Source organism: Onychostruthus taczanowskii, unplaced genomic scaffold, assembly GCF_017590055.1.
Source record: "Onychostruthus taczanowskii isolate IOZ18803 unplaced genomic scaffold, ASM1759005v1 scaffold298, whole genome shotgun sequence".
In the NCBI taxonomy this organism is placed as follows: domain Eukaryota; kingdom Metazoa; phylum Chordata; class Aves; order Passeriformes; family Passeridae; genus Onychostruthus; species Onychostruthus taczanowskii.
The window spans coordinates 1-10,935 of record NW_024500327.1 but is presented as its reverse complement, the minus strand read 5'-3'; the positions used below and the strand labels follow the sequence as shown (position 1 = coordinate 10,935).

General features: G+C 50.2%; 1 protein-coding gene across 1 annotated transcript; it reads left to right on the top strand.

The window, feature by feature from the left end:
* Nucleotides 1-31: 31 nt before the first annotated feature.
* Nucleotides 32-10,860, top strand: LOC121337891 (cullin-9-like; the record flags this gene model as incomplete). The annotated part of the gene is given in 7 exon segments (XM_041408259.1): nt 32-174; nt 3,499-3,560; nt 4,613-5,215; nt 5,992-6,216; nt 6,286-6,731; nt 9,479-9,617; nt 10,670-10,860. Coding segments are annotated over 7 exon segments (1,743 nt in total), but the record flags the coding sequence as incomplete, so codon positions are not given.
* Nucleotides 10,861-10,935: the final 75 nt, after the last annotated feature.

The window sequence follows — 10,935 nt, the reverse complement described above, 5'->3', positions numbered from 1 at the left end:
ATCTTGACCATGCTTTGCGGGAGGGGATGACGCACACCTTAGGGGCAACAGATGGGGATCGGGGCAGGTTCCTGCACCTGCTTGTGTGCTGAGGAGGATGGGGAGCTGTCTGAGCATGACGTGGCAAAGAGGGGCTCTTCACAGAAGTTTCTATCCCTACTGCCCCCTGCACAGGTAATTCCTGACCACCTGGACTTGTCCTCTGGAGTATCAGCCTAATCTGTGGGCCAGTGCCTGACAGAAATGCTGTGAGGGCTCTTTCCTGAAAGCTCTGGAACAATGTCCCTGGTGAGCAGGGCATTGTGTTAGTCAAGAGAAATAAAAACCAGCAATGAGGAGGAACGGGGAATTTTGGAAAAGAATTGTTCTAGTTCATGGATGTTAATACAGAGGAACAGGGAGACTTAAATTCCCTGCAGAAAACTGCTATGAGAAGATATGGCAATATTCAAAATCCAGTCTGGAGAGACATAAATTCAGGCAGAGGCCTAGAAGCCAGATCAAGGACACATGGAGGCTCAGTAAAGTGTCCAAAGGAGTGAATAAACCAGAGGGAGAGGGGCTCATTGCAATCTATGAGAAGATATGGCAATATTCAAAATCCAGTCTGGAGAGACATTACTTAAAGTCAGGCAGAGGCCTAGAAGCCAGATCAAGGACACATGGAGGCTCAGTAAAGCGTCCAAAGGAGTGAATAAACCAGAGGGGAGGGGCTCATTATCAGGGCTGCTGGGGCCAGAGTATGCCAGCTAAAAATGCAGCTGCCAGCACTCCATAGCATCAGGTCCTGGAGCAGATGCCAGTATAGTGTGAGGAAAGCTGAGCACTGATAAAAGTGCAGTTTGGAGAAAACCCCTACCTCGGGTGGGAAGAGGATTGTACAGAAAGTGCTTAGGAGCAAAAGACAGCTGAAATGGCTCTTTCCCCATTCGGAGGTGAGGAGGTGCCTCACTTCTACAGTACAACCTCACTTCTAGCCCTGTGCCCACACAGCTGTGGCGCGTGGTTCAGCACTACAAACGCCCTTTCTGCACAAGCAATCCCATGTCACCTGTGCACAGGGGCCTGTGTGTCACCTATGCACCATGGAGCAAGTTACCACAGATACATACCTTTATTTTTAGGGAAAAAGACTTACTAAGTGTGGAGACGATCAGAGCAAAGACATAAGCAGGCCGTGTGAATAGCACAGAAAACCTCTCCTTGTCACAAACAAGATGTCTTGGCAGTGAACAGGGAAGGAAAATGACATATTAATGGAAAACAGAGATTTCAAGAGCATCCATGGGATTCTGGAAAGAAAGTATCAATAGCATCAACAGAGATCACATGTACTAACAGAGAAATCGAGAGTGTGGCTTGGAAACACAAACATTTACAATCCACCATTGGTGCCATGGGTTTAGAGGATGGTCTCCATAAACTGATGCAACACTGCACTGTTTTATCCAGCCTATAATTAATTGCAATTATATTGTTTGGATTAATTGCTGATTGCTATTGCAAAACATGGAAATTGTCTAATCCATTTCATTAGTAGTGAGGGTAGAAATTAGGTTGGGCACATACCAGTTGCTCCAGGATCAAATAAGAAAGCAAAGTTTCATTCAGTTAGCTGATGATTTTAATGATTATTTATAATTTAAAACAAATCTTACCAGACTGATAGGAACTTGCACCCCAAGGAAGGGCAGTATGGGCACAGGATAAGAATTTAGATTTTATAGCATAGTTATTTCAGATCAGTGTGACACCAGAGCTGGAAACAGGCCAAACTTGTGTGCAGCTGGCTTCAACTGGCTCTCCAGCAACACTGAGAACAGGGCAGTCTCAGAGCCCCAGACCTGCCTGGAGCCAGCGCAGCTGTCACTGAAGCCAGCAGGGTGGATGGAGGGTGGGTGCAGGGCCGGAACCACCCCAGGGCCGGAGGCTGACATTGCTGCATTGTAATTCTTGATTAACAGCGCATTTGCAGTAATAATATTAGTGCTGACATGACATGCTTTTAGCCTTCCTGCCACCCATGCTGCCACAGCCCTTGATGAAGACAATTAATCACCAGAGCAATGGTACCAACACACAGCACAGCGTTACCACCTTACCGAAAAGCAGCTCGCTCTAGCAGATGCCTTCTTCAGCTTGCAACTTCCATTTGTTCTCGTTTCTGACATTAGCCAGGGGAATCAGGAGATATTCCAATCTTTCCCCTTTTTCCACTGCTCACCATCGTTCCTGGTGTGGGGGGAACAGCAGCTTTGGGACCCACGGCCCAGGTGCCAGCTCAGGCCTGGAACGCCTTTGGGAGCCACGAGCTGTCCTTAGGGACCCTGTGGGGCAGCCAGCAGTGCTCTCGTGGCACATTCCCAAGGGAATCCTGGCGTGCATTAGGAGCTGCATTGCCAGCAGGTCAGGGAGGTGATCCTGCCCCTCTGCTCAGCCCTGGTGAGGCCAGTCTGGAGTGCTGTGCCCAGTTCTGGGATCCTCAGGACAAGAGAGAACTGGATCTCCTGGAGTGGGTCCAGCAGAGGGTGACAGAGATGATGGAGGGACCGGAGCACCTCAGTTCTGAGGAGAGGCTGGGGGAGCGGGGCCTGCTCAGAGAGGAACCTCATCAGTGTCTGTCAGTGCCTGACAGCTCTGAGGAGAGGCTGGGGGAGCGGGGCCTGCTCACAGAGGAACCTCATCAGTGTCTGTCAGTGCCTGCAGGGAGGGGCCGGAGCACGGACCAGGCTCTGCTCAGCGGGCACTGGGACAAGAGGCAAGGGGCAGGAGCTGAGGCTCAGGAGGTTCCACCTGAACATGAGGAAGAACTTCCCTGTGCAGTGCCCGAGCACCGGGACAGATTGCCCAGAGAGGCTGTGGGGTATCCCTCACTGGGGATAGTCAAGAACCATCTGGATGCAATCCTGTGCCATGTGCTCTGTGATCACCCTGCTTGAGCAGGGAGGTTGGATCAGATGACCCACGGTGGTCTCTTCCAACCTGGCCCATCCTGGGATTCTGAGGGACGGCAGGGACACGGCGGGGACACTGCGGAACGCGCATCTCCCGCCACTCCCGTGTCCCTCGCCGCCTCCCGTAGGGGACGCGGAAGCTGCGCGCTGTTTCCGGCGCCTCCCGGTGGCGCCGGGGCCGCTCCGGGGGCGCGGGCAGGGTCGGAGCGGCGCCTCCCGGGCCGCTTCCTTCCTCCCGTCTCGGGGGTGAGTCGGCTCCCCGCGTACCGGGGCTGGGCCCGGCTGTGTCCTGCCCGGCTCGCCGTGGCTCCGAGGGCAGCGGGACAGCGGTGAGCGAAGGGCCCGGCATAGGGGGCGGCTCGCCGGGCTGTCCGGGACGGCCCGGGGGAAAGCCCGTGTGTTCCGAGGCACGTCGGTGCGAGCTGTCCTCTGTGTGTGTGTGCACTGTGCAAACTCATGTGAGGAAAACGATTCTTTGACTTGTGGTGTGGCATCTAAGCACTGTAACAAAGCACGGGAGAATAACTTGGTCTTTTTATTACAGTGGCTGCAAGAAGATTCCCATCTGGCATGCTGCAAATCCCAAGGAAGGCAGCACAATCGAAGGTAAGTGTATATGTCCTGGGAGTTCAGGCTGCTTCTCTCTGCACCTGGAAAGTGTTTTTAATGTGCCTGTCGTAGTCTTTGATGGTTTGTATCTTCTTTGGTTAAACATGGATTGACTGTTGCTCTGGTATCTTGCTTCACTGCTTTTCTTGCCAGTGTGTGTACGTGGTAGGAGCATTTCCCACTGCCACCTGGCTGAGCTCATTCCTATCAGCCTGATCTGGAATGCTTTGTGAACTCAGTCCCTGGTTTTGTCTGTACCTGGCTTGCTGGTTGCTGGCACTCAGTCTTGGACAGTAAATTATTTCCATGCTGCTTTTTGCATGGATGAAAGGAGAGAAGCACTGTGTCTTTTTTCTGGTCCCAAGATGCAGAACAGTCAGATAACAGAGAATAGAAACCTTTTAGTTCTGTGGAATTTGTCCATTGATGAAACATTGTAAAGGCAAGGAATTCTGAGAAGAGGGCAAGGAGAAGAACTGAGAGACTTTCAGGTAGGGAACCTTATCTGATGTGTATGAACTAGATCTGAGAAACTGCTCATTATTTTCTTCAGGGCTGGTGATGTGAAGGTCCCTGTGCACGGTGAGAATACCATGAGCTCTAGGTAAGCTCACACTCTGAACAATTATAAATGGTAAATAGCAAGAGGGAAGACAGAAGTGCAAAAGCAGCAACTTGTGAGGGTCATGTTGTGGACACTGGTAGGGATGTGAACAGGACTGAAATCTCTCATCATTATTTGCTGTCTTATAAAAGGGCCTATTTTGCCTTCATGTTCTGTGTTAGTTTCCTTATTGAGGAGAACCTTCTTCTATGTGTGTCAGTAACGCTTGGAACTGGTTTTGTTTATGAAAAACCGGGTTATTTTCTTGGAAGGGGAATGTGAACCTCTGCAGAGTGGGTTTTCCTTCAAAGCTTCATTCTGGCTGTAGGATCTCAGGATCAAAAGCTGTGCCACGACCATTTCTACTGTCAGTGCTGGCTCACGCTTTCCCCAGCACGCGGCTCAGAAATAAAAGCTTGACCCTGCTTCCCCTCTGTCTCTGCAGACACATCTGCTGCCATGGTGAATGAGAAGCACAATGGCACCCTGCTTGTGCAGCTGGGGCCCAAACTGCAGGCCCACCCAGAGAAGCTGCTGCGGCAGCGGCGAGGCCACGACGAGCGGCCGGAATACCTGGTCCGGTGGAGCGTTGTTAGCTCGGAAGAGAGAGCGGCGGGAGGCAGCAGTGCCTGCTCCGGAGAGAGCAAGGCAGAGCACATCTCCCTGTGGATGTCTGCAGAAGAGGTGTGCGCCAGCTGCCCGGCGCTGCTGGGCCAGAGGAGGCCGGAGGGGCCGAGAGAGGAGAAGGCGCCCGGTGCCTTGTCCGCGCTCATCCCGCTGGACGAAGCCTCGCTGCTGGAGATGAAGGCCGACGTCAGGAGCCTGGTGCAGCGAGCCGGGCGCCAGGTGGCCGAGGCCGGGACCCCCGAGTGCTCCATCCTGAGCACGGTGCACGTGCTGGGCGCCTACGCCAGCATCGGCTCCCTGGCGGGCGCCTTCAGGGAGGCGGGAGCCCTGGAGCTGCTGACGGCCATGCTGTGCCACCGGGAGAAGCGGATCCGCCGCGGTGCCGGCGAGATGCTGCGCGCTCTGGGCGCTCAGGATGCAGGTGGGGGCTGCTCCTGCTCAGTGCCACTCAGGGGTGCTGGGCTAGAATCAGTCAGGATCTTCCGGACTTCTGTGGTTGCAGTTGTCAGCATGGCTCAGGGCTTCTTGGCAGAAGGGGAAGAATCAGTCAGGATCTTCCGGACTTCCGTGCAGTTGTGTGGACTGCTCTTGGAGTTAGAAACTCTTTCCCCTGCCAGGTTTCTGAGCTGGGATGCTGATTAACTCTTAGGAGGACTTAGGCCAAGGAGATTGGCAGAGTGTGGGGTGACTCTGCTCCAAGCTGTCAGTTGGAAAGTCTCTGGCCTGTTCTTGGCAGGGAGCCTTTCCTCAGGCCCTGGACAGAGGCTAGTCCTCATTTAAGAGGAGCTGTCATGGCTTGGAAGTGCCTGATGAGGCTTGGGTGCACCTGGAAGGTTGCTGGTTGTGGTGTATCCCACAGGAGATCTGGCTTTCCCTGTCCTAGTGCCTGAGTTTGTGCAGCTCTGAAGTGGGGCAGATGAGGGGCTGATTCAGGTTAAAACTTGACTTCTTTTCTTCCCTGGGACCCTGTTCTGGAATCAGTTATTTGGGGTTGCTGCTTTGTGAGAATCTCTCAGCTTTAGGGGTAGAAAAAAACCACCATGGAGCAAAATGTTGCCACTCCAGAGGAAGGGACAGAAGGTGGATCAGGTGACACCGAGCAGCAAAGCTGTTCCTTCCCTGCAGCTCTGTGTCTCACAGGGAGGTGGGGTGAGGGCTGTCTTTCTGGGGCCTGAAGAGTTTTTGTTGTTGTTGCAGGAGTCTGGGCCCATGTCCTGCTGTCCCTGAGCCAGCAGGATGGCATTGAGCAGCACATGGACTTTGACAGTCGCTGCACCTTGCTGGAGCTGTTTGCTGAGATCACGTCCTCTGCAGAGCACTGCATGTCCTTCGAGGGGATTCACCTCCCGCAGGTGGTGCCGGACCCGCCAGCAGCCCTGGGGCCCGAGGGGCCAGGAGGGGTGGGAGTGGGGGCCAGGAGGGGTGGGAGTGGGGGGCCAGGGCTGGCACCCTTGTCTGGGACATGAGGGGAGTTGAAGGTGGGCAGGTGAGCAGGACTGGCTGTCGGGAGAGCTGGCTCAGGGCCTGGGCCTGGTGAGAGGAGCCGTGTGAAGCAGGAGTTTGAGTTCAGCATGGCCATGGCAAACCTCATCTCGGAGCTGGTGCACGTGATGGGCTGGAGCCACAGGCACAAGGCAGAGCCGCTGCGCCAGCGGGACCTGCAGCCTCGCCCTGCCCGCTCCATCTTCCTCGTGTCCTGGGGCCGGTCGTGACGACTCCAAAAGCCTGTGTTGCCTTCAAATCCTGGTCCTCAGAAAAAGCAAGGCTGTACCTTCCTGACTGCATCAGACTTTGCAGACAGCAGTGACTACACAGAGTACTTGCGGGCAAACCTGGTGCGTGGCATGAGGGTGCGCTTGCTGGAGGACTGTGGTGACGTTAGAGCTGGGGAGGAAGGCGAGTTTCTCCAGAGCACGAATAACATGCAGACAGTACAGGTAGGTCATGGAGAGACTTCTGGCTGGAATGGCAGAGGGGTGTGACCTGGGTGACTGCTGGATTCCTAATGATGCCTGTATGTGCAGGAAGTTGGACAATAGGCATGGCTTATTGTGTATCACTATCTGCATCTGTCCTAGCAAAACACTCACCTTTCAGAGCTGGAGGGATGCATTGCATGGAACGCTAGTCTGATTTTGTATGGGTTGTGCCACTAAGATTTCTTAGCCTCTAAAACAGGCCTTACTAAAAAAGCCTGTCCCCGTCTTTCTTACAAGCCCCCTCTAAGTATTGAAAGCCCACTGTAAGGTTTCCCTGGAGCCTTCTCTTCTCCAGGTTGAACAACCCCAACTCTCTCAGTGCTTTCTCATAGCAGAGGTGTTCCATCCCTCTTACTGTTTTTGTGACCTTCCTCTTTACCTGCTTCTGCGCTTCCTCATAGCAGAGGTGTTCCATCCCTCTTACTGTTTTTGTGACCTTCCTCTTTACCTGCTCCAACAGATCCATGCCTTGTGCTAAAGTCTTCAGAGCTGGATGCAGTTCTCCAGGTGGGGTCTCACCAGAGCAGGGCAGAGGGGCAGAATCACCTCCCTTCACCTGCTGGCCACACTGCTTCTGATGCAGCCCAGGATATGGCTAGCTCTTTGGTCTCTGAGTGCACATTGCCAGGTCATGCCCAAATTTTCATCCATCAGTTCTGCAAAGTCCTTCTGTTTTCAGTTCCTTTTTCCTCCAGCCTGGAGTGGTACTGGGGTTTGCCACAACCCAGCTGCAGGACCTTGCACTTGGCCTTGTTCATGAGGTTCCCACTTCTCGAGTTCATCCTTTGGATGCCATCCCATCCCTCAGGCATGTCAACTGCACTGCTCATCTTGGTGTTGTCAGCAAACCTGCTGAGAGTGCAGCCAATCTCACTCTTGTCACTGATGAAGATATCAGATGGTATTGGTCCCCATACAGACCCCTGAGGAACACCACTTGTCACTAATCTCCAGCTGGACATTGAGCTGTTGACCTCTGAATATGACCATTCAACCAATTCCTCATCAACTAAATAGTCCATCTGTTGAATCCATGTCTCTCCGATTTGAAGAGAAGGATGTTGTGGGATTGCTGTCAAAGGCCTTAAAGAAGTCCAGAAAGGTGACAGCCATAGCTCTTCCCTTGGCCACTGATGTAGTCACTCCATCATAGGTGGCTAGTAGGTTGGCCAGGCAAGACTCTCCCCTGATTTTCTGGAATCACCTCCCTGTCTTCCATGTACCTCAGTTAAAAGGCTTTTCTAGTTCTGGTCCATGCATTGGTGATGTTTCTATTCAGGCCTCAGCTGAATAACTGCTTTGCATCTTATTTTTTTTCTTATTCTTAAAAACCACTTATTTTTAAGTGGTTTAGAAACCTCTTTTATAACCGCCTCCATAAAGATAACTTGCAAAGGAAATGAATTTCATACTGATTCTCTCTTTGTCCTTGTGCGTCTTGGTTTCTAATATCTGTGTTTTCCTAAAATTGTGATATCTGTTTCTTATAAAGTTGTACTTGCTTTTAGTCTTAATGAACTGGGCACTTGGAAAGAGCACCAAGATCCTTTCATTATTTTCTCCTGTTGCCAGTGACATAAATTTCAAAGTGTTTTCACTTCAGTGTTGAGCTAAAGTGTAGTGTGTACTTAGCTTCCATTCCCATTGTCCTGTTGGTCCCTTGCATTCCCTTTTCTGTCTATTTTTCTGTTTAATTTAGTTTTCAGTGTTATTTGTAAGGCTCACACTATTAACAAAACCAGATCTGAATGGCAATTGGGCCAGTCCATCACAACTCTGTCTCTTACCTTGTCTCATCCTTCCTTTGTTGCTCTGATTTCTGTTGCTTTCCTTGCTTTTCCAAAGAAGGATTTTTCTCTGTTGTATCTGGTCCTGCAGCACTATCTTTCCATGACTCCTTTGACATGGCATTTGGTACATAACTAGCTTAGGTCAGAGGTACATTGAAGACTATTTGGTGTTGTGTGTAGTTTAACTCAACTTCCTTCCATACTGTGCTTTCCCAAAGTCTGTCAGCATCTCAACTGTCCATCACAGTGGGTTCATGGTAGCACTGGTGTAACTCCAAAAGAGCTCAGTGAAGCAGGCAAACCATATGTTTTTCTGCTGTTTTTTTTAAAGCTACTGACATATTGTACTTGCTGTTGCTGGGTTCTCCTTTTGCTCAGAAGATTAAATGTAACACTATGGTACGAGAAACTGTAAAATGTCCTTCTGATTTTTGAGAAGTAACTTGGACAAAGCAGAGGAAACAATTTCTGCCTTTGAGACATGCTTATCAAGAGCCCAAAACCTGTTTGAGAGGGTTGATGAATGACCAAGGTTATAAAAGTGCCCTGACGTACTTTATATACAGCTCCTTGAGGTAGTGTTGGTTATGCCCTTTGTCTGCTTTTCCCAAGGCACCTGCAGCTTGGCACTTTTGGAACAGGTGTGATTAACTGGATGCACTCATGCCTCTGCTGCTGTACTGAGATCTGTAGTGGTTGCAGGCAAAGTTAGTGTTTTTTCAAAAATAAAGATCCAGGTGTAACCAAGGCAAGAAGTTAGTAAAGATGATATGCCTCAAAACTGGACAGCGTGAGTGCTGAAATCTGTACAAAAATTGTGTGGTCTTCTACTTCTTTGGGAAATGGGAGGACAAACGTAGCAAGAGGATAGAACAAGTGAGCAGATCTGAATGTCTGGATTCGTTTCACCCACAGGTTTTACGGCAGTCAACGGGTCGGACCTACTGGGTGCGTTGGCACATACTGGAGATTATTGGCTTTGGGGACAAGTGGGAAGATCCTGCTGCTCAGGAAAAGGAACATAGTGTGAGAAAGAGCTTCAATCTAGACACAGGTGAGATTGTGATGCATGTATGTATCATCTCTTTCTTTCTGATTATCCTGTGGGACAGGAGTAGTGACCTTTTATATCAAAAACACACAGCAAGTAGCAGGCTGGGTTCAGAAAGCACTATTAGTTTGTGTGAACATGTAAAGCTGGTTAAGGAATTGCATGGCTTGTGATTTAATGGAGTATTTTTGAACCCTAGACTTCTGTCAAGATGTATAATGAAAGTAATGATATAAAGAGCATAAAATTTTATTTAAACTGCAACTGTCAAAACTTTGTGTTTGAATTAACTGACTGAGCTGCCAAAACATGACTTTCTCTAGAAAATCTTAGAATTTCTCTGAGATAAAGCTGTTTGGGGGCACTCAAGTCCCCTTAAGTAAGTGGTAAGGATTTTTAAAAGCATGAACATAGCAACAATTTGTTTAACTTCATACTGTTGAGCTTTTAACAAGGTGTTAAAGTATTAAAGAACTGTTTTTGTAAGACATCTGCAGCATCTCCTAGAACATTTAACATTGCCCTTGTACTGGGACAAAATAAAAGGCAGAATCCAGACTTCAGATACCCCTTGTTCAGCATCTGACATGATTCTAGCCAGGGAGACCTATTAAAGTAACGCTTTTATCACAGCTGTGGCCTTCTAGAATATCTTTTGTGTAGAGTGGTTTGGATTTACTGGCTGCTAGAGAGCGTGTTGATGAGATCAGCAGCTAATTGCACACTTTGAAACTATTCTTATTTCCAGTTGAAAAGATGGTTTCTTAAATGGCTTCTACCTCTTGTATTTAAAGGCTTAACTTCATGTCAGTGTGCAGTGTCTAACTTAAAACAAACTTAGTTAGATTTCTCCTTTTCATGGTCTTTCTGATTTTGGGAGAAGCAGGAGCTCTGTTTCACTTCTATGTATAACTCTTTCCAGGCATAATATCCCACTTAGAAGATGAATTGAAATGTGGGGTGTGCAGCAGTGGACGGGTAATGTGGGGTGTGCAGCACAGGATGGGGGAGTTGGCAGAGCTGACAGTGCCCTTCCTTGCTCTGCTCCCCTGCAGTTCCACAGCCATTCCTGTGCAAGCCCTTGGGGGGGCTGTACTCCCTGCCTTACCTGGGCCAGCGGCTGCCAACGGCTGCAGACACGCTGAGCCGTGCCGAGTGGTGGGAGCTGCTCTTCTTTGTGAGGAAGCTGGAAGCACAGGAGCAGAAAGAGATCACCTGTCTCATCCAGCAGCACCAGGGAGAGCAGGTGGGGGACAGTGCCTGCAGCAGGGAAATGGGAGGGAGGAGCAAAGGGAACATTAGGGAGGAGATGGCAGGTGTG